Source organism: Hyaloscypha bicolor (assembly GCF_002865645.1).
Source record: "Hyaloscypha bicolor E unplaced genomic scaffold K444scaffold_10, whole genome shotgun sequence".
Lineage (NCBI taxonomy): Eukaryota > Fungi > Ascomycota > Leotiomycetes > Helotiales > Hyaloscyphaceae > Hyaloscypha > Hyaloscypha bicolor.
In genome coordinates this window covers 2,320,249-2,341,965 of record NW_020194512.1, presented here as the reverse complement: position 1 = coordinate 2,341,965, position 21,717 = coordinate 2,320,249, and the positions used below count along the sequence as shown (strand labels likewise).

The following is a 21,717-nucleotide window of genomic DNA, read 5'->3' as shown; positions in this document are numbered from 1 at the left end:
GACGAGGCTGACGATCTGAGAGGTCGCGTCAAACGAGATAAACAACTAACGATACACAGCCCCATGAAGATGTATTACTCAGGCTGCAACCTTGTGCTTACGCTCATCGTGGCCTTGCTTTGTGGCCAGAGCAAAGGCATTTGGCCCTTCACATCTGTTCACGCGACTCCTGATTCGCAGGACATTGTTTACCCAGATGCAAACGCCAAAAGAGTTGCAATTATTGGTATGTTAAATTTCATTGATTCATCAAGCTTAGTCCCCCGTCAGGAGTATTTCCTAATCAATAATTGCACATTTTCGGAGTATAGTGCTCGATCTCTAGCTCTAGAACAAGTTCGAGAAGAATGTGGCGTCGAAACCGGCTCGGAAGGCTGAAGCTGTCCGTACAGTGTCGATCTTTGCTTCCACAAGTTATTTTTTGTTCAGTCCTTCAATACTTCTACTATTAACCCAGGAAAGATCCCATCTCATTGTCTCAAATCCCTTTTCTCCCAGTCTTTCGCTCATCACCTGAACAAACGGGGATGAAAGCTCATTGCAGACATCCAGTTTGCCAGGAAGTCCTGAGATGCACTGTGAAATGTTTTCTTAGTTTTTAGGACAGCATCGTCATCAAACAGTTGCAGAAGCTGATGATATTCAGGCGCTGGAGCGGCTGGATCCTCCACAGCATATTACTTGCAACAATTCGCCTCCGAATCCGGGCTCTCACTCAACATCACAGTCTTTGAGCGCTCATCCTATGTAGGCGGCCGTTCAACCACCGTCAATGCATATGGAAACCTTCTGGAGCCCGTCGAACTCGGCGCAAGTCTTTTCGTTGAGGCCAACCCAATTTTGAAGAACTCAAGCGAAGCTCTTGGCCTTAAACCCAAGGAATCAACACCCGAAACAGATGGTGGAGAACTTCTTGGTATCTGGGATGGCAAAGAATTTGTGTACAAGCAGAAAGAAAGTGGGTGGTACTACTGGGATGTTACCAAACTTTTGTGGAAGTATGGACTTGCCCCTATTCGAACCCAGCGCTTGGTGAAGGACGTTTCCGCCAAGCTCCTCAAGCTTTATGAATATCCCTTCTTTCCTTTCAGGTCCTTGTCCGATAGGGCTCTGGACTTGGGTCTCACACCTGTGACTTCAATGACTGGAGAGCAATTCCTGGCAGCTAATAATGTAAGTCTTGCAAGACGCGGAGTTTGATCAACTGCTAATTATCTTCAGATCGGGTCCAAATTTGCTACCGACATCATCCAAGCCACTACTCGAGTCAACTATGGACAAAATCTCAACCTGATCCATGGTCTTGGATCAATGGTCTGCATGGCTGTCGAAGGAGCAATGCAAATCCAAGGCGGCAACTGGCAAATCTTCGCGGGCATGCTCAACGCCTCCAACGCCTCCACCCTCCTCAACACAGCCGTAACCTCCATCTCAAAATCAAAATCGAAATACTCGCTCAAAACCAGCACCACTGACTCTCTCACTGGTAATCTGTCAACGAACGAAGAATCATTCGACACCATCATCCTCGCCGCACCCCTCCAATTCTCGCAACTCGCTCTCGCCGACGGCCTCATCAAACACGTCCCCGACGAAATCCCCTACGTAACGCTCCACGTAACACTCTTCACCTCCCCCCACGCAATAAACCAAACATTTCTCAACCTATCACCGAAAGACGAAGTCCCTTCCTCGATCTTGACTACCCTCCCGAAAGACGCCCCACTATCAGAGAAACTAGAAGATAGTGTTGGCTCACCGGGCTTCTTTAGCATTTCGACTTTACGAACCGTGGTAAACCCTGAGACGTTGGAGAAAGAACATCTCTATAAGATCTTTTCGCCGAAAGCTGTTACTTCGTCTTTCCTCTCTGAAATACTGAACGTTCACGGTAAGAGCCCTTCCCTTTTCTCCTCCATCCAAACTGGCAATCACTTACAGTAACCCTCCCTCCCTATAAATAGCCCCCGAAGACCTCACAACCATCAACTCCCACTCCCCAGTAACCTGGTTCCACCCCCACAAATGGTTCTCCTACCCCTACCTCTTTCCACGCATCACCTTCGAAGACCCCGAGCTAGCACGAGGTTTCTACTACACAAGCGGGATGGAGAGTTTCATCAGCACGATGGAGACGAGTGCGCTGATGGGGAAGAATGTTGCGCGGCTAGTTGTGGATGATTATTTGAATATTTTTGGAGCAGGAGAAGGCGAGCAGAAGGTCGTTAAAGGGGAGCTGTGATTTCGCCGCAGGAGGGAGAGGAAATTGGAGATTGTAAATTGTGTAGGTTGTATAAAATCCAGCAGCTTTCAGTCCATCCCTCGGAGCCAAGCGGTTCTGAAGGTTTGCTTCATCCAGCTATCCAGAGCCGGAGGGGGTTCATCCTGCGAGGAGTCATGGCCAAGTAGTTTTCCAGTTTTTCCAAGTTTTTCATTTACTTTTCTAGACTTGGGCGAGGTGTTATCTCGAGTGAGAGCTAATTCAGTCTTACATGCAAACCCCAGCCAGGTCTCACGCATTTCACAAGCTCCCCATTGTTCGGAATGGGTACGACCATAAGTCCCCAGCTCAAGCATCTCTCATAAACCACCGCAACTCCAATCCGCAAACTCCTGGGTATCATTGTTCTCGCGCCTGCAAATCAAATGAAAAGAAAGAACTCATGGGGGTATCGTTGCTGCAACATCGCAAACTCCAATGAAACTCCCGCAATATCGCAAACATTGTTTTCAAAGGAAGGATTCTAAAACCTCGCTCAGTTTCATCCTTTTACTTTCCGCCAAACTCATGAAGCTGTTTCGCTTTCGTCCGGATTCTTTAGTCTTCTTCCCTTGTCCAAGGGTTGTAGCTGCTGATTCTTGTGCTTCCAAGGGGACCTCGACTCGAATGAAGCACAAGTTCTTGGGATCGAAGTCAGAGCGGCTTGCGATTCGATTCGACGAGTAGGAGTTATTACTGGCCATTGCACTACCGTAAGTTGACTTGTGGGAGCCGTTGCCTGCGGAGGTAGGACGCAATTCCGGGGATGTTGGACCAAGACGAATCGAAACCACAGGGACGGAATTAATCAACTCTTTACCCACCATTGCTTGATCTCCAATATCAATTCCGGCTCTCAACAAATCACGATCATTTCTGAGCTCTCCAAGTCGAGCATACGCTGAGTAGAGCTGGAATTCCCAAGTCATCTTCATCCGGCTCGCTTCAAAGGTGTAGTCATCCATTGTTTCCCAGAAGTAGGCCCGAAAATTGCCCTCGATTCCTGGATTGATTCTTGCAACCCTATCTGCAGCTGCGCTCAGCCTATTCAAGTCTAGGGCGAATTCGGCGATTCTTGGGGTCCCTGGACTGGACGTCTCATCTCGAGTCAGAAAAGCAGCCACCTCTCCACGAGGAAGCTTCCAGACTTTGGCCCCATCCCAGAGTTGTTTGGCGGATGCTCTGCGGATGGGCTGAGGATCTAAGCCAAGGTTTTCCCGCAAGATGATTGCTCTTTCAACACAAGCAGCATGCAGGACATTGAGCACGCTACGATCGACGGTCGGTTTCCAGCCTAGAAGACGAGCGTCGGTAGGGGAACGAAGATTAAAACCGCAGCCTCGAACATCATAGACACCGAGAGCAGGGAAGTCCTTGAGGTAGCTCAGCGATTTGCCTGTGACGTCCAACTGGTTCCAAAGTCTGAGAATTCTCAGGACTTTGAACGCTCCGTCGTTCACAGCCGCGAGACTCCAGGCCCGAACCACTCGATCTGAGATGACGCACTGAACTGTTCCGGATGTCCTAACGATTTCAAGAACGCCAATATTCGGAATCTCAGACAGCTTGACAAGGTCACGTAAGTTGAATGCTGTTGTGATACTGAGGATAGTTATGAATTCGAAGGAGTTTGAGGCCAAGGGGGAGGTATATGTCTCTAGAGGGGATCTCGGGGATTCGATTGCTTCACGGTATCTCAAGGTTCTGAGTGTGGTTTCGTTTCGATTTTGAAGCAATTTCGAGAAAGTTTTCCACACGTCAAAAGACATCCTAGTACTAGAAGTAGGCATGTCAGTTCAAATCTATAACGGCACAATTCGAATCCTTGGGCAAAGGAAGCGTTAGTGGAAACCGACCTCTGATTTACTTCAGACCAGATACGATCCACCAACACAGAGGGAAGAGACTCGAGGTACTCCAAGGTGATATTAGCAATATTGTCGAGCACGGTATCCATAGCGATGTCTTGCAGAGATCTACCACCTTTGGAAGCTCTGGTCTTCGGATGTTCGGCGCCATAGGCTGGTTCGTAGCCAAGATGGTCCTTCTCGTGCTGCTCGCGAACGACGTGTCTCTTTCGAGCCCAGTCTTGGTCATTACCGCTCGGAATGGAGACATATGTTTCTCTGTACACTTGCCCTGAAGCTTCATCATACTTGTCACCGGACTTGACGGGAAGATCGGTCGGTTGGGAGTTGGACGATCTCGGCCGAGGCAGAAGCCGACGTTTGAGAGGGAACCACTTCATGGTAGAGGCTTGAGGGACGCAATGCAGAAGACGATTGTGCTTTAGAGCGAGCAAGTGCACTCATATGGACGTGTTGGTGCTCTTTGTGCAAGAGGGAAGAAGATGACGCGGGAGATAGATCGAGAAGAATGGACTTCTTATTGACTTTTGGAGACGCGTTCCGATAAGCTTTCGGAGGGTCTCCTTATCGACAGCCGAGGAGGCACTAAATAGGACCGGACTTGGGTAAACCTTCTCACACGATATCTTGAGTGAGGAAGGAGCGAGGCATACCACCCTCTTCCCTCTCACTAATGATCAAAATGTGCCAGTGATTGAGCTGGCTCTCCGTCAGCCATGTTGAAGAAATCCGGAATCCTGCTGTCAAGCACCAATCTACATGCTTTCCACTCCTCAGCGCCACCATCAAAGACGTCACCATTCCAGCCTCCGGGATCTCGAGCAAAACAACAGCAATGCCGTTCATATGCTATCGTCTCGGATGGCCATACCAGGCATGACCATGGAAGCCTTCGTTGGCCAGAAATAACGTCTGCGAACGCCATCCCGACCCCATACCAGATCTTCAACCAGAAAAAAGGATCACCTTATTCGAAGAAGAGATTCTACGAGCTTGTGAAGCTATACCACCCTGATCGACACGACCCCGATGACTGCAGCGGATTACCGTATGCTACGAAGCTAGAGAGATACAGGCTTGTAGTTGCTGCAAACGATATATTGTCAGATCCGGTCAAGCGGGGTGCTTACGACATATATGGAGCGGGATGGAATGGCCAACCAGATGTTCTCCGTCCTCGAGATTCATCAGAGCAACCAGCTACATGGGGGGGTCACAGTGGGAGAGGGTGGGGTGGAGGACCTAGTGGTCCAAGCCAGAACGCTACCTGGGAAGACTGGGAGAAGTGGTATCAGCGTGAGGGAAAGGGACCACAAGAACCAAGACATGTTTCGAACGCTGCTTTCGTGGGGTTAATTTTGACATTTGCTGCTTTTGGGGGCATGACTCAAGCTACACGGGCCGGAAATTATTCTATTAGCTTTCTTGAACAGAGGGATGCTCTTCACAAAACCGTTTCTAAGGATTTGATGCGGAGGAGGAAGGAGGCGATGAGTGCTTATGGCAGCCGTGAGGAGAGGATTGAAAGCTTCTTGAAGCAAAGAGATCTATACGGATATGGTGTGACGGATCCGAAGGAAGAAAGTTACAGAAGGGTTCTTCCGCCGCCTGAGATCTGCTCTAGCGAAGATATCAAAGACCGGCCAGTGGACATCTATCATCAGAAGAACAATCCTAAGGATGGATAAGGATGGGTGTCCATTGTTGCAGGTCAATTTGAGTTATCTGAGAAAAGTCCAGACTCGAGCGAGGGATATTTTGATTTCGAGGTGCGGTCGACCCTCTACACTCATACCGCGCCTGATTCCCGCATGGGTCTCCTGGATCGAAGCTCAAAAATGAAATCTGGTCTTCTAACGTCGACAGGGAGCGGTTTGAGAACGGCCCAGGAATGTAACTTCCAGCTCCGACAAAGTCATCGGGGCTGCAGTTAATCAATGGTTTACGATTTAAGAGTCAATGATTGGAATGAAAGCAGATTTACACTTAAGACGTCATCCACGTGAATGTAACCTCATTTATATTGGACGAAAAGCCCACTGATGTCTCAAGTCAAGCTGGAACATTTCAGATATTTGTCCCATGAATGTGCCCTTAGGCTCTAGTACTTTCAGAGTGTACTTCTCCCCGTATCTCGGGAATCATCAAGTCCAATGAAATGTCCAACTTACACTTGGGATTTTGAAAAAGAGTGCCGCTTTTTCTGCGCACCAAGAGCCTATCATCAACTTACCCCAACCCCTGAAACCTTACCCTTGCTTTGAATGAAGATCCCCCAAATCAAAGATCTCACAGATTGTTGCCTGCCAAGCCACATCGCCAGCTTCGTCATTGTCTCGCTAAGCCTCGTGATTGGACCCCACAATGTCAACTCTGTGTTCCTGTTTCAAATAGTCCGGCACAACCCCATCCACCCTCTTCGACGCATAAAACTCCTCAAAATAACTCCGCCCAAGACTCACAAAGTGGCCTCTTTACAACGACTTGCACTTTTCCTAGCTCCTCTTGTCATCTCGACAGCCCTTCTCTTCTCACATTTTCAATTCTCAGCCTCACCACTCTCAGCCTTCACCAACCCTGAACCCGCCAACGCAAAGATGGGTGGAGGTGATGGCTATCGAGCTGTTTCGTACTTCGTGAACTGGGCTATCTATGGGAGGAAATTCAGGCCGCAGGACTTGCCAGCTGACAAGTTGACGCATGTTCTATATGCCTTTGCCAATGTCCGGCCTGAGAGTGGAGAGGTGTAAGTTCAACTCCAAATTTGTATTTAAAGCAATGAAGTATTTCTACCTGTTATCAAGAGTCAGTCTCATTGCAATTTTTCTGACACTGATACAGATACCTCACAGATGTTTGGGCAGACAAAGACATCCATTTCGACGGCGACTCATGGAACGACGTCGGGGACAACCTCTACGGCTGCCTCAAGCAACTCAACCTCCTCAAGCAGCAAAACCGCTCACTAAAAGTCCTTCTCAGCATAGGCGGTTGGACGTTTTCCTCCAACTTCGCCGCCCCAGCATCCACTCACGCCGGCCGTTCCCAATTTGCCTCCTCCGCTGTGTCCCTAATAAAAGACTGCGGCTTCGATGGCCTAGACCTTGACTGGGAATATCCCAAATCCCAATCCGAGGCCGCCCACTTCGTCCTCCTGCTGCAAGCTTGCAGAGAAGCAATGGACGCCTACTCCTCTACCCTCCCTAAGCCACACCACTTTGAACTCACAGTCGCCTGTCCCGCCGGGCCGCAAAACTACACGATCATGGATATCGCCGGTATGGATAAGTATCTGGACTTCTGGAATCTAATGGCATATGATTATTCTGGTTCCTGGGACCAGATTACGGGTCATCAAGCGAATTTAAAGGCTTCAAGGGGAAATAGTGTAGCTACGCCGTTTAATACCGAGGAAGCGGTTGAGCATTATCGAAAACAGGGTGTAGTGGTTTCGAAGATTGTGCTGGGTATGCCATTGTACGGGCGAGCGTTTGAGAATACGGATGGGTTGGGGATGCCATTTAGCGGGGTTGGGCAGGGTAGTTGGGAGAACGGTGTGTTTGATTATAAGGCGTTGCCATTGAAGGGGGCAGAGGAGAGGTATGATGAGGAGGCCAGAGCGACGTATAGTTATGATGGGGCGAGAAAGCACTTGGTTACGTATGATACGCCACGGATGGCGAGGGAGAAGGCGGAGTGGATTAAGAGGCATGGGTAAGCTTATTTCCATAACGAATTGTTGTTTTCCTCTAGGAGCTGAGAGCCTGGGAGCTTCGCGGGAGACAGCATACGCATTCATGTCTCGAGAGCTTGGCTCCCCAGCTCCTGGACTCGCTTCAGAAATTCAACAAAACTCCATACTAATTCGATGACAGGCTTGGAGGTGTGATGTGGTGGGAGAGTAGTGCGGATAAGGCGGGGGAGCAGAGCTTGGTTGGGAATGTGGTGGGTGTTTTGGGGTCGTTGCAACGCACGAAGAATTGTGTAGAGTATCCGCAGTCGAAATTCGAGAATGTGAGGAATGGGTTTAACGGTTAGGGTTGCCGATCTACCAAGCCGTTAGGGAGTAACACATGGATGGATTCTCTGGAATAAACATCGTTGATCTCCAACGTTTTCCAATATCTTCTGCGCGGATGGTTGCAATGGCGGGTTTCCAGAAGCATTCGGTGGACGCCACGAGCATAAATTCATTGTCCTTATTCAAGTCGGAGATTACCAGGACTTCGAAAGGGGAAGAATTTTAATGTCCAAATCAGTGAAGGCACATTCGGAGAGGAGGCTCCTAAATGCTCAATTGGACCGGGGACTGACATGAGCACCACTTGGTTTGTCCCTCCATTGTTCTACTTGGTACTGAAAAAGCAAATGAAGTACTTCTAGTCGCCTTGGGAATCGGGGTTTTAAGTTGAATGGCGAAGTCCAGATCGAGGGATACATCATGGTCCACAACAGCTCCCTTGGCTTGTCCACACCAATAATCTGAAGCCACAAATAACAGGCGAGAACCAACATTTGTAATCTTTATATAGCGTCTATTCGTTCATTCAAATTTTACTCCATCATCGCAAAATATGTTCTGAAGGGTTCAAACCCAACTTTTCACACCTCGCTTGGGCATTGTCCGCATATACCACCCCCCCTTTCGGAGTTCGCACACTACTTCATCTCACAAAGAAATTCGTGTTACTCGAGAATGGTACGAGTCACTCAACCCTAGAAGGACATTGATCAATAAATCACACGACCATTTCATGAAGTACGACATCCCACACCAGACTCATGACACTGTTGTTAATGCAGTCTAGAACGAAAGCCAGCATGACTTTCCAATATCCTCTCAAAGCCTTGTTAATCAAGTTCCGGAGACAATTCATCCAAGGCTGAAGCAATCGGTTTTCGTACAGTCTGCCTCCACAATTTGTATCCCAGTTGAGGACAAGAATGCCACTGATGAGAAAGAGAGCTTTGCTTGGGATACGCTGAATGCGATTGTCCATGAAGCTACACTGTTCGTTGATCCTGGCCCGAAATTCAAAAAACAAGTAAGCAAGACCTTGAATGAGAAACTTGTTGAAATATGCCAAGCTTATGGGCCTAAGGCAGCCAGGGGGATGGGGGACTAGTGGGAGACTAGTGGATTTGTACTTTTAAGGGGCTTCCCAGTCTTCGATAATCAGAGTATCAAGGCTTCCAACCACCTGAATTTGACAAAACTTATTGCATTGTGAGTTGATTCTATGGTGCTTCAGTGAATGGTAGACGAGCCAGCGTCTGACTAGCATCTAGGAGAAACCTGAGCCTGGAGCACCGAGCAGCTGAAACGCAAAGAGACGAAGAGAAGGAGGAGTATCGGAGAGCAAAGAATTCCGCGGCATCGAGGCCTATTTCTTAAAATAAAGGGCAAGGAAAGCCGAAGGATCAAATGACGCGGAAATTTTGGAAAAGCAAACTAGAGCAAAGTGAAGACCAAAAGAGAAATAAGTGCGCCTTTTCATTCCATTCAAAACTTGATTTTTCTCAAACAGTGAAGTTGGGGAGGCGTATACTGTTTTTCAATGCACCCTCGTCCACCCGTCTTGACCATAGGTGATTACTTTGTAATGAAGTTGTCTTCAGCCACTAATTTTGTTTAGCACGAGGATTTGTAGCGTACATTACAACAGTGCCTTCGACTTGAAGGCAGGGAGATGAATGAGCAGCTTGGAGAATCTTGTGGAATATCATTTGAGGTGAAATGTGACTCGGATATCTCGATGGTAAATTCGGACATTTCAGTGCCTGCCTCCAGCAGTATTGCGCATGGCTCAACTTGAGCAAACGAAGGGAGGCAGTGAGGGAGTCATGGGTAACTTGAGCTCCATTTGCAAACATAGAGGCGGAATCTTGGAACACTTCCGTAGCAGATCACAAAGTCCATTCCTAGTCGATTCAAACTTTCAACTTCACAGAACAGTCCCATTGCTTGTCAGCAACCGTGATGCATTTGACGATCCTTTAGATACAGCAAAGCCTTTCAGAAGCTATCCACTCCATATTCTCTCCTCACTCCTCTACTTTCCGGCATCATCGAAGATGTAGGTAAGGTGGCAGCGTCCGCAGTATTGGCGATCGTGCATAGCAGCCATGAAAACACCGGCACCGCACTGTAACTTGTTAGCACTCGCCCCATTCGCGATTTTCCGAGCAAAACTCACGTCTGGAGTTGGGCACTCTCTGCGAAGGCGCTCGATCTTTCCATCGCCATCCACCTTGTAGTACTTGAGCACAGCCAACTTGGTCTTCTTGCGCTTGTGCTTGATCTTCTTTGGCGTAGTGTAAACCTTCTTCTTGCGCTTCTTGGCGCCACCTCGGAGGCGAAGGACGAGATGGAGGGTCGATTCCTTCTGGATGTTGTAGTCGGAGAGGGTACGACCGTCTTCGAGTTGCTTGCCAGCGAAGATCAGGCGTTGCTGGTCGGGTGGGATGCCCTCCTTGTCTTGGATTTTCGACTTGACATTGTCGATGGTATCGGAAGACTCCACCTCAAGGGTGATCGTCTTGCCCGTGAGGGTCTTGACGAAGCTGGGTTTGTCAGTCTCGAATTCGGAATTTTCGCTGTGTGTAGCAGAAGGAAGCCTCAGGGAGCTTACATTTGCATCGTGCCTAGAGAACGTATTCTCTTCCTTAGCTTGGTGCAGGTGTTGTCGCGGGGAAAAGAAAGTTCGGGGTTGAAATGGATTTATCACAAAATGTGGCGCTAGCGTGGAACTAGCTTAGTCAGCGTGGTTTCAGGGCTTTCTACCCTATGTCGCTCCTTCCGCTCGCTTAGATTTCGATATCTCGAACCTCGAAATTTCAACATCACCCAGCAACGGAGATTCGAGCTACATACCAGTTCAGAATCCGCAATCATGGTCAAGAAGCGCGCGTCCAAGTACGATACTCCTCCCTCCATCACCCTCTCCGATTCCTCCATTATCAACTCTCCCTTGTCTCAGCGAAAGCGAAGATCGCGGGCAATGATGAACAATAAAATTTGGACGTCAATATTTCGACCAGGTGCTAATACATTGGTTATAGCGGACGTAACAAGAAAGGCCGTGGCCATGTCAAGCCCATCAGATGCTCCAACTGCTCGCGATGCACTCCCAAGGACAAGGCGATAAAGAGATTCACGTTCGTCTCAGTACCCCACCTCCAAAAAGCCTACTGACTCTGTCTCTAGCATTCGAAACATGGTAGAGTCGGCAGCGATTCGTTTGTGCCCTCAAAATACTCAAACTGAAGAAATATCATACTGACGCCTTTTAGGTGATATCTCGGACGCATCCGTATTCCCAGAATACACAGTTCCCAAGATGTACCTCAAGTTGCAGTACTGTGTCTCCTGCGCCATCCATGGCAAGATTGTCCGGTACGTCACGCACTGAGAAGAACCTTGGTCGAACATCCTTCCTCTCTTGAGAACAGCAGGGCTGACAATTCTCTCAGTGTCCGTTCCCGTGAAGGTCGTCGCAACAGAGCACCCCCGCCAAGAGTCCGATACAACAAAGACGGAAAGAAGGTCAATCCCAACCAGGCGGCTGCCAAGACTACTCAAGCATAAAGGTTCATTTGGGCGAATATGGAATGGGAGTCAATATTGCATGGAAAATGGGATGTACTTCTTTAAGGCTAGACTCGAATAAATGAGCTTGCTTGGCCAAATACATTGATCACAAAAGATGACGGTTTTCAAACGTGTCCAACCACTCATTGAACACTACAGGGGTTTTACCATCTCGAAACTTGATGTTCAGGAACTGGAACTTGAGTTGAGGATCAGGTCCACGGATTTGGCCTATAGATTGAGTAGTGTGTACTGTACAGCCAACCCACCCAGCCAATCTCGAATAAATTATACAAACAACAAGTACAACGAAGAAGCAGACTTCTCATCATCAAATCATGTCCCAGAATATATAGCTGTCACCCCTCTTCCACATTCGATCCTCTGCTCCACACTGACACTCCTTCCGTTGATTTTGATCTTCTTCCTAGGAGTGATCTGGAACCTATGCTCCTCTCTCCTTCCCTTCTCCTTGTCTGCTTCGACATCTAACGGTGCAATGTAAACTGGATTGTTGACATTGTTCCGCTTCCCGGTTCCCAATTGATAGTACTCGTTGCCACCCCACCACAGAACATCCGCACCCCAATTCGTGTCGTGCTCAGAACTTCTATCACTCGCTCCAACATGGCTAATGTTGCTCATAACCGCTGACATGTGTGTTGATCCAACTGATAAATGTGCCAAACGAATGGGGACCACGGCGTTCTTGACTTCGTCGTACTCGAAAAGGCCGGATAAAGCTTTGATCTTCGTTGGAGTGCTTTGAACATGTGTCCACCGCCCGTTACCTAAACCGCCCCATATTCCTTGGCCGCATGACCAAGTATCTGCCGTAATACGACCAATACCTCGAGGATCTTCTTCTCCTTGTCCAGCTATCCGTGTAGCATCGACAGTAAAGAAACTGTTTACACCGCCAGCTGCAACATCTGTAACACGAGGAACCATGTTTGTTCCTTTGTACAGCCGATCGATGGCAAGTAGGGAGGGAGCGTCGACTGTTGGCGCTTCAGGGTTGCAATCGAATCCCAATTGACCCAAACTGTTGTCTCCAAAAGCGAACACACGACCTTGGTTGTCCACCACCAAAGAGTGATAATCACCGGCTACAATTTTCACAATCTCAAAGCCCCTCAAGGTAGAAATCTCATGTGGTTGATCGTAAGCTCCCTCGGGTCTTGTTGTCCAAGTCAGTCCTGGGATGCCAAGCTGACCTTTTGTTGGGAAATCTTCCGTGCCGGAAGCTGCTGAGAATACGCGGCCTTTGGATGTTAAGAGGAGGCAGTGTTCAAGACCGCTGCTGATGTCCGAAATTTTCTCCCCCCATGCCAGATTGCTTGGGTTGACCTTTCGATGGCTGATATTTGATCTTCCTTTCCAGAATGGAATCCAGGAATTCTCTGAAGGTTTTTGACCTTCAATTTGATCAACTTGAGATGCAGGGATTGAGTACACTTGTCCCCGGGATGAGAGGGCTAAGATTCGGTCTCTCGAAATGGCTAACTTGACGAGATCTTTTCCTCTTAAAGTGGGCGTCGGCTCCAGAGTTGATGCAGAGTACCCAGTTCCCCATTGGAGTAAATCTCCGTTTTCTGTGATGGCGGCTCCAAAATTCCTATCCAATTTGAGATCCCGGAGGAGCTTTCCATCAAAAAAGGGGAGTCTCCTAGGCAATTTGATATTGGGCTCGTCGGAATCATATATCAGCTTCCCCGAGTTCGATCCCCAACAATAGACTCCAGGGTTTTCCCAAGACTTCTTTACTTGCAGGTGTTGGGAGCTGATCAGGTCTCGGTTGTCCTCCCTTGAGCTTGCCTTCCGTCTAGGTTCCTCAAACTTGACCTCAGCAGGTGCCGGGATCACCTCCGCATGAAGACTTCTGGGATAACCCAATGCATAAAGGAATCCTCCCCCAACAGTGAGGGAGAGGAGAAGCCCAGCCGTCCGGGGTTTGGGAGAAGACCTGCCTGCAACAGCAACCCGTGATCGATTGGCCGATCGAAAGCACCTTTTCTGGAGCAAACCAGATCCTCCCGGCCGTTGGCGTGCTCGCTGAGCAATTGAGATACACCGAGGGATTGCTTTGGAGGCAATCATCTTGACCAATTTCAGTTCATTGAAGGCCTTGTTGTTTTCTTCAGCCTCGTCTTCAATGACGACTTGACTTGGGGCTAGTACGTTGGTCAAGATCATCCTTGAACGCAAACCTTGCTTGGTCCGAGCGTCCAACCACAAATCGCTTCGCGTTTCCAAATCCATCAGCCTTCCTTTCAATATCGAGTGAAAAAACAAACAACCATGTATGAAGATTCCTGGTACGCTTTTGTGCCGGACTCACATAAGAAGGATGATGTGTCTACACAGGGCACCAAGCATCGACGGAAAGAGTCCTTGTTGAAACAGACAAATGTCAGTCCGCAACCGAGCCAAGCTGTGAAGACATGAACTTGTACTGATGGATCGAACAGGGAGGAAGCCAAATACCCGGCTCTTCAGATCCGATCATGGAACTCTTTGAGGAGACTTCCGGACTGAAAGGCCCTCCTCAGGCTACCCTTGCCAGGAGAGCAAAGTCATACAGTGACTTTTATGAAGTTGCAATGGACTACCTCAAAAAAGAAGCCAGGCATTCAAAACCAGAAGATGTCCTTGAGACCTTTGATAGCAAAGTGGGAAAGGTTCCTTTTGCACTGCAGTTCGAAGAGCTTGAGGATGATCTCTTGGATGCAAGTCAAGAGGAGTATCAGTATGGCATTCTTCCCATATTACGTGGCCGTCATGCTCATTCAAAGAAGACTCTATCGGGACCAGTTAGGCTTGTCTGAAAGGCATCTTGACAGTTTGCTCAGCGATACTACATCGGCTTTAAATTTACTGGCGGGCCTTTCCGAGTCGTTCAAGACTGTTGAATCAGAGACAACAGCGTTCCAAGCTCAGTGCGAAGACTTGCTGGCTGACCAGAAACGTATCCGTGATCTGGCAGATGAAGTTGGGACGGATCTACAGTACTATGCGTACCTGGAGCCTTTGACAAGGCGCCTCAATGCCCCAGGGGCTGGCAGGCTTGTGAGGAGTGACGACTTTTTGGACATGTTGCTGAACCTAAACACATGTATAGATTTTATGGACCAACATGTAAGTTTTCCGTCCCATTCCGCCGCCAATTTCCTGTAATTTTGTTGCAAAGTTAGTGCAGGGCTCCAAGCGCACGAGCTGTCACGTACACCTGCACGCATCTCATAATTGAATGGAGAAGGAAGCGTGAAGTAGCTAACCTTCACAGCCAAACTATCGAGACTCAACCGTCTACAAAACTCGATACACTACACTCCTGGAAAGAGCTCTCAATCTCATCCAAATGGACTTTGCATCTGCTCTTAAGGAGGTGTCTGATGATGTTGCAAAGCAGCTGCGCCTCAAGGTACATAACGAGACATCCGAATACGTCCTGCTCTATGGCAAGTTTGAGAAGATACTTGAGGATCGCGGACCACAGTTGAAGAGGTTCTTGCAATATCAAGAATTTGCATTTGGGCGTGAACAGGATACGAAGGAACGACGCTCATACGTGCAACACTATCACAACTTGTACAACGATATTCTACAGGCATACCTCAAAAGCCGTGAGCAAGTCCCACCGGTGGTTTTGAAGAATCTTCGCAAACTGGGAACTGCTGATTCGATTTCTGAGGGGGATTTCGAGGCCCTCGCAAGACGCTCAGTTCAATATGTCTTGGACACCTGCCACAACGAGCAGACTCTAATGTTCAAGTTTTTTCATGACGGCCCATTGTTGACAGAGTATCATGGCATGGTATTCTGGAACAAGACTGCTAATTATGCCGAGAGACTCCATGACAACGCTTTGTCGCACCTAGTCACCCTCAACACGTTCCTTTCAGCGTACTTGGGCCATGGGAATCTGCCACGGATCTGCTATTTGGTCAACTGGTTGGAAACAACGTACATATCTTCTGGCGATGAGGAGTCAGATGCGGACCAACCAGCAGACGGTCGAAGGTGGATAGCTCAGGTTTTGCTCAGCAAGTATCTTTGGCCAACGATGGACTTGTTGTTCATAAAAGCTGCGGGAGAGATCGAGCAATTCAAGCCATCGCAGGAAGACCTCAGATTTACCACGAAGTATATTCCACTTGCGGGAGAGAGGAAGAAATCCAGCACTGGCCAAACTGCTACTGAAAAGTCCGACGATCCTAATCTGCAAGCCCCCACGGCCTTGAACGCCTATCCTACTGTTCAGACCGCGGTCAAGCTTTTGGTAATGTACAACGAAGGCTCTTATGATAGACCGGTAAGACTGCATGGTATTATCATTTTATCAAGTCTGTTCGCTAACTATCTGCCCAGAGAAGCGGTGACGTCCTCTACGATATTGTCCACCAGACGACAGAATCCCTTCAAAAGGCAGCCACAGTCATCAAGCGCAACAGCGTCATTATGGACGCACAACTTTTCCTCATCAAGAACCTCATGCTCATCGAAAACCTCTTCATGACGCACGAAATCCCTGATTCCGTTCGACAGTCAGCCGAATTCGACTTCACCCCTATTTGGGAGACTATTCAGGAGCTTCAGAACAGGAGACAACTCTTCAATCCTCTTGCGTACATCAGGCCTCTCGTGAAGGGTGAACTTCTCCCGGCAGTTGTTGACCGAGTTTTGGATGCGAGAAAGGAGCTTGAGAAGGTTCTCGTTCAGCAGATTACCGCATTCACGAAAAACTGGCAAGCTCGCTTGGCGGAGAAGGATGACCAGAAGAGGGAGGGCGTTGCCAAGGAGTTGGACGCGATGCTGAATAAGGTATTCGATGATGAGACAACTAGGGCTGCATTGTGGAAGATGATCAGAGCTGAAGAATAAATTTTCAGCATTCGCGTTGTGCGATTTGGCGGAGCAGAGAGAGAGAGAGAAGGCACTGCCAGGGACTTGAGTGCAGTGCTTAACAAGGCCTATGATGAAAAGACTCCTAGGCCTGCATTGCGGAGGATAATCAAAGCTGAAGAATAGTTCTTCACTCTTTATGTAGTTGCTGGAACGGTCCGGCCTTTGAAATCCAAATATCGTGAATTAGTTCCCCCTTCCTCTCCACCTTCAATGATATATCTAATTCACCTAATACGACTGATTAAATAAACCATACTTAATTTTTTTAATAGAAAAAGATAGACACATCCTCTCCCCTTTTTTTGTGAATTCTTGGAAAGTCACGAGATATAAAATTTTGACGAACGAGGCAACGCGGTACAAGGTAGATCGCGTCCACCTTGAATTGTGGCTGCCTCCCAAAGACCCGCATTCCGACGAACCGCACGAAACCCTCCAGCCGTTGTCACCAACTTAGAGGTCGATCCTTTCAAGTATGCCATGAAATTCAGCGATGCGCGTCTTGACCACAATTAATTCGGGTCCTCTTTGCGACAAGGACGATGCCGCCAATAGTATGCAAGTTCTGGCAGCAAGGCACATGCAGGAATGGAAGTGAGTGGGATCCGTCTCAATATCCGAGTCGAGACTGATAAAATCTCCAAGACAACTGCAGATTTGAACACCCTGGAGCTTCTTCATCTCGAGATCTTCCCAGTACCAACCGTTTTGCGCCTCTTCAAAATTCAGACAACTCAAGGAACAACAATGGCTACAGAGGTGGATGTAAGAACACACCACACGAAAAGTGAATTGTTACTGACAATTCTAAAGCCTCAATGGCTGTAGCGCCTCCCTATGGCCTCGATAAACCGTCCATAGTCTCAGATCTTTCCGCAGAGAGGCCACAATGGATCTTGTCAGCGTATGGACCTGGGCGAGGAGCGCCGGCACAATTGTTTGGAGGGCCGCAACGGGAGCAGAGCTTTGAAGAGCTACGGCTGCTACACTACATGGGAGTTGCGAGTGGAAATCCTCAACCTGCTGTGCAAGAGGCGGACAAGATATACCAAGCTGCGGAGCAACAGGTGCAGACAGCACTTAACGATGTGGATGGAGCTATCAACTACATAATCAAAGCTGAGAATGAGCATCCAAATCGGACAGATATCTGCAGGGAGAGTCAGGCTGCCAGCGCGGGGTCACAACGAGGCGTTTTCCAACGCACGCAGGAATATCCTATCAGTACATCAAGTCAGCCAGCTGCAGCGCCGGCCTTTGGAGCACGATCTCAGGCAGGCGCTTTTGGCCAAGCGCCAGGAGGGGCATTTGGTCAGCCTCCAGCTTTAGGACAAAAGCCGAGCCCATTTGGAGCACCCTCTGGACCATTTGGGCAGCCTTCTGGAGGGGGTTTTGGTCAGGCTTCAGCTTTGGGGCAGAAGCCGAATCCGTTTGGGGCGCCAACAGCATTTGGAGCTCCAACAGGGCTTGGAGGAGGCGGAGCATTTGGCCAGCCTTCAGCATTGGGACAGAAACCGAATCCGTTTGGAGCACCGTCAGGAGCGTTTGGGCAGCCTTCAGGAGGAGCTTTCGGACAACCTTCAGCTTTAGGACAAAAGCCGAATCCGTTTGGAGGACAACCAGCAGCACCCGTTCCTTTTGGAGGCAACTTACAGCCTCAAGCGAACCCGTTTGGAGCACCATCTACTCAAAATCCAAATCCACTTGGGCCTCAGAACCCATCTACTCAGCCAAACCCGTTTGGAAATACACCCGGTCCATTTGGAGCTCCATCTCCAGCACCGAAGAATCCCTTCGGAGGACCTGCAACAACACAGCCAAGCCCCTGGGGAGCAGCACCGGCAGCTTCAAGTCCCTTCGGCAATCCACAATTGACTGTACAACCAGCGCCGAACCCCTTTGGCAACCCACAGCTAGTTTCTCAACCAGCCGCGAATCCATTCGGCAACCCGACTCCAAGTGCACCTACACAACCGAACGCTAACCCGTTCGGCGGTCCTCCCCCAGCTCAACATCAATCACAACCCTTCACCAATGGCTCCACATCCCTCACCGACCACCCATCGCTCTCGCAATACAGCACCCGCGACGGCAACGGGCGTCTCCTCACCTGGAAAGACAAACGCGTAATCTACAAGGACGGCGAGCCAGGGACTCAAAGTTCCGCCGGAACGTGGCAGAAGATCTGGTTTCCGAACGGACCGCCGCCGCCTAATAAATGGGCTGAAGCAGAGCCAGAGCAGTACACGGATGAGGTGAAGAATGCTTATGAGTACGCGAGGAGTAATGGTGGGTTTGAAGGGGGTATGATCCCGTTGGTCCCGCCGAAGCAGGAGTGGTGTCAGTGGGATTTCTAATTTAGCATGGAGGAGTTGGGGAGTGAGAGGAGAAATGCATTTACTGGCGTTGTCGGAATCTATGATTGAGACGTGGAATAGACGTAGTGAAAATTATACGGTTGAAGTCCCTTCTTCACTCGCAAGCCATCTCATTCTTTATGACGTGTGTTTATGAATTGAAATGAATTGGCATGATTTTCAAAGGCTACATTGTACCTTGGCAATCTGGCATATTAATCGTCTGACTCATTGCTCAAGAACTAGAACCATAAAACTTCTCCTTCAAACTCTCCACAACGTTGATATCCTTCTCCTTAAATGTCAGCCCTCCACCCCAACTAATCTCGCTATTCTTGCCCCCCTGCGATACTTTACCCTCCTTGACACCGGTCTCGAAAGCGCAACTGCCCATGTCGAGCCTCTTCGCTGCGCCCGTGGGAGAAATATCGAAGTCGAAGATGTCCATTGGGAGGCCTACCCAGAATATCAGTCAGCTATTACTTCAAAAATGGTGTATGGAATTGGCGTTGAGACAAGGAGTAAGTAGCTAACTCGCCAGAAAGCGAAGTGGCAAATAATGGCTCCGGGAGATGCTATGAAAACGTACCAAGAGTTGTGCAGGCGCTAGTTGGACTAATTAGCTACGGTCAAGGGGTATAGGGAAATAGAGGGCAGGTACTTGGGGATGTCAACGATTCCTGCGACATGACCTTGAACAGGAGCACATGAGAGTAGTAGATAGACTTGGTAATCTGAGTAGCCAAAACGGCGGAGGTACTCAATGCAACCTATGTTGTAAGCATTGATAAGTGCGAGAGCATGACGAGAGACTTACGGAGTGTGGTTTGACGGTAGGCTACCGTGACGTCCATATAGTGCTGCGAATCTTGTCAGCAGCCGTTTCGGACGAGAGTCCGAATCCATCTTTTCATCTCAAAATATTCAGATGAAAGGAGACTTCTTCAATGTTCCAAATCGTTCTGAACATTCGATACCCTAGAAATTTGACTTGGTACTAACCTGCTTCCCATGCTCATCAACAGAGAACCCTTCAAAAGTCAAGTAGCGACCAGGTCCATAATGAGGCTCAACCGGTCCCGGAAGATAGAGTGGAGATTTCATCCCCAAATCAGCCATTCCGTTCTTCATGACCTTGAAGTTAATGGTAATCACACCAGCCATTTCAATGGCACCGCAGAATGAGATCTCGCCGTCTCCCTGGGAAAAGTGAAGATCCCCGACACTGAACTTGGCGCCTTTGACATGGATGGGGAGGTAGACTTTACTGCCACGGCTCAGATTCTTGATGTCACAGTTTCCACCATGCTCGGGCCGTCCTATTTGCAAGTCAATAAGATGTCCAAGACTCCTACGGATCCAATGGCAAACCTGGGATGGTTCTAGCTCCCTCCTTGCCAACTTTTGCTTTGACCTCCTCCGATGCAGAGCCGGCATGAACGTTAATCTCGTTGGGTGGTTGCGCCACAATTCGATCAAGCTTGTTCGCAGCGATGAGCTCTCCTTCACGCTTGTTCCATGTTGCTAGAACCTGTCCGTAACTTATCAATATTCTACTTGGGCTGCTGAGTGCCTTCGTGACTGACCTCGGCAGATGGAGCGCAGCCCAAGATTCCGGGATGGATCAGGCCTGCGAATTTAACGTGGGGGATATGGCGAGAGGTACAATATATGCCTTCGAAGTCCCAGATGGCCAAAACTCGGAGTCAGCATACATCGTTCAGCTATTTTCGGGAGTAGAATGTTCCAGCGGCTGTCAGACAATGCTAGTAGAATGTTCTCAAGAGTTGTTGAACATTGCTATAAGAGGGATTAATACCCCGAGAAGTTGGGACTTACTTTGGCACTAGGAGTGAGGCGGTCAGTCACATGATCAGGATGGTGCTCAAAAGAACGAGGGGCCTCAGTACTACACTGTATCGATGTAGTACCAAAGACGGTATACGTACGCAGTAGGGTAGATCTCATCCAAAAACCCACCACCATTGCTTTTGTCGAAAACCCCTAGAGGTCAACTTAGTTTCCGCCTGCGAGCAACATCATATATTCAACGCACCAGTACTTGAACAATGTTAGCAAGAAAGCTATATGAATGGGTCCAAAGAACTTACAACCCCCATGGAGAATCTTCGAAAGGTTGAACGTCCATGATCTCAACGAGTAAGACATCTCCAGGCTCCGCAGTCTCAATCTCAAATGGTCCGGAGAGGTAATGGATCCGAGTGAGGTCAACATTCTTCATGTCATCTGCGCTGTCATTGTTTCCTAAAGTCCGATGAGCAGGAGGTAATTGACGAATGTCTATTGCGCTTACCGATTTGTCCGCCAGTCCAATCAACCTATTTGAGGAGTAAACAGGTAGTCAGTCTTTGGGTTGGGATTATACATACGCACTCAATCTTCACAGTCTCCCCATTCTTAATTGATCCTGCAAAGGGGATATCTGGATGCCATCTGTTGTGGAGCTGAGGCTGCTTCTCCGCGGGAATGCCTAGTGAGACTTTACACACATTTCTTATCCCAGTTAGACCCATTGTGAAGGTGAGTATGGGATCAAGGTGGGGTAACTTGGTAGTAAAACGGAATTGGAAAGGACGATTGAGTTGTAGCAAAGTCGAAAAGATGAGAAAGAGAGGCAAATTTAAAAGCGAAAATGGTATCAGCCCCGCACTTCGAGAATTGGTCATCTATTGACCATCAATTTACTTGTAAGAAGGGAACGAATGGGGTAGT

The 21,717-nt window shown here is 48.7% G+C and overlaps 10 protein-coding genes across 10 annotated transcripts; 6 read left to right on the top strand and 4 right to left on the bottom strand.

Moving 5' to 3' along the window:
* Positions 1–63: 63 nt before the first annotated feature.
* K444DRAFT_639352 (Prenylcysteine oxidase) lies at positions 64–2,242 on the top strand (the record flags this gene model as incomplete). Its single annotated transcript, XM_024884371.1, has 4 exons — positions 64–226; positions 647–1,173; positions 1,222–1,891; positions 1,974–2,242. 4 exons carry the CDS (start codon positions 64–66, stop codon positions 2,240–2,242), a joined length of 1,629 nt encoding a protein of 542 aa, XP_024744266.1.
* Positions 2,243–2,414: 172 nt separating this feature from the next.
* K444DRAFT_606302 (uncharacterized protein) lies at positions 2,415–4,524 on the bottom strand. Its single transcript, XM_024878960.1, has 2 exons — positions 4,117–4,524; positions 2,415–4,036 (listed from the first exon to the last, which is right to left on the bottom strand). Exons 1-2 carry the CDS (start codon positions 4,506–4,508, stop codon positions 2,731–2,733), a joined length of 1,698 nt encoding a protein of 565 aa, XP_024744265.1. The 5' UTR covers positions 4,509–4,524; the 3' UTR covers positions 2,415–2,730.
* A 320-nt stretch (positions 4,525–4,844) lies between these two features.
* Positions 4,845–5,816, top strand: K444DRAFT_516042 (Hsp40 co-chaperone-like protein Jid1; the record flags this gene model as incomplete). Its single annotated transcript, XM_024873646.1, has 1 exon — positions 4,845–5,816. One exon carries the CDS (start codon positions 4,845–4,847, stop codon positions 5,814–5,816), a length of 972 nt encoding a protein of 323 aa, XP_024744264.1.
* A 909-nt stretch (positions 5,817–6,725) lies between these two features.
* K444DRAFT_516276 (glycoside hydrolase family 18 protein) lies at positions 6,726–8,166 on the top strand (the record flags this gene model as incomplete). Its single annotated transcript, XM_024873670.1, has 3 exons — positions 6,726–6,874; positions 6,970–7,842; positions 8,004–8,166. 3 exons carry the CDS (start codon positions 6,726–6,728, stop codon positions 8,164–8,166), a joined length of 1,185 nt encoding a protein of 394 aa, XP_024744263.1.
* Positions 8,167–9,765: 1,599 nt separating this feature from the next.
* K444DRAFT_606298 (putative ubiquitin-40S ribosomal protein S27a) lies at positions 9,766–10,804 on the bottom strand. Its single transcript, XM_024878959.1, has 3 exons — positions 10,761–10,804; positions 10,326–10,692; positions 9,766–10,274 (listed from the first exon to the last, which is right to left on the bottom strand). The coding sequence occupies exons 1-3, from the start codon at positions 10,766–10,768 to the stop codon at positions 10,182–10,184; spliced, it is 468 nt and encodes a 155-aa protein (XP_024744262.1). The 5' UTR covers positions 10,769–10,804; the 3' UTR covers positions 9,766–10,181.
* A 217-nt stretch (positions 10,805–11,021) lies between these two features.
* On the top strand, positions 11,022–11,716 carry K444DRAFT_639349 (ribosomal protein S26e; the record flags this gene model as incomplete). Its single annotated transcript, XM_024884370.1, has 5 exons — positions 11,022–11,044; positions 11,191–11,286; positions 11,336–11,367; positions 11,422–11,524; positions 11,602–11,716. 5 exons carry the CDS (start codon positions 11,022–11,024, stop codon positions 11,714–11,716), a joined length of 369 nt encoding a protein of 122 aa, XP_024744261.1.
* Positions 11,601–13,848, bottom strand: K444DRAFT_606296 (mitochondrial protein-like protein Fmp25). The gene has a single exon (XM_024878958.1). It carries the CDS (start codon positions 13,817–13,819, stop codon positions 12,056–12,058), a length of 1,764 nt encoding a protein of 587 aa, XP_024744260.1. The 5' UTR covers positions 13,820–13,848; the 3' UTR covers positions 11,601–12,055.
* A 160-nt stretch (positions 13,849–14,008) lies between these two features.
* Positions 14,009–16,821, top strand: K444DRAFT_550707 (Sec34-domain-containing protein). The gene is made up of 5 exons (XM_024876515.1): positions 14,009–14,131; positions 14,191–14,468; positions 14,518–14,857; positions 15,006–16,034; positions 16,091–16,821. The coding sequence occupies exons 1-5, from the start codon at positions 14,021–14,023 to the stop codon at positions 16,601–16,603; spliced, it is 2,271 nt and encodes a 756-aa protein (XP_024744259.1). The 5' UTR covers positions 14,009–14,020; the 3' UTR covers positions 16,604–16,821.
* Positions 16,822–17,018: 197 nt separating this feature from the next.
* Positions 17,019–19,360, top strand: K444DRAFT_658428 (uncharacterized protein). The gene is made up of 3 exons (XM_024886256.1): positions 17,019–17,221; positions 17,273–17,392; positions 17,441–19,360. The coding sequence occupies exons 1-3, from the start codon at positions 17,170–17,172 to the stop codon at positions 18,982–18,984; spliced, it is 1,716 nt and encodes a 571-aa protein (XP_024744258.1). The 5' UTR covers positions 17,019–17,169; the 3' UTR covers positions 18,985–19,360.
* K444DRAFT_606293 (formamidase-like protein) lies at positions 19,126–21,581 on the bottom strand. The gene is made up of 13 exons (XM_024878957.1): positions 21,375–21,581; positions 21,299–21,323; positions 21,096–21,249; positions 21,041–21,045; positions 20,934–20,988; positions 20,824–20,830; positions 20,571–20,678; positions 20,356–20,515; positions 19,987–20,303; positions 19,802–19,844; positions 19,646–19,754; positions 19,574–19,590; positions 19,126–19,440 (listed from the first exon to the last, which is right to left on the bottom strand). The coding sequence occupies exons 1-13, from the start codon at positions 21,516–21,518 to the stop codon at positions 19,220–19,222; spliced, it is 1,365 nt and encodes a 454-aa protein (XP_024744257.1). The 5' UTR covers positions 21,519–21,581; the 3' UTR covers positions 19,126–19,219.
* Positions 21,582–21,717: the final 136 nt, after the last annotated feature.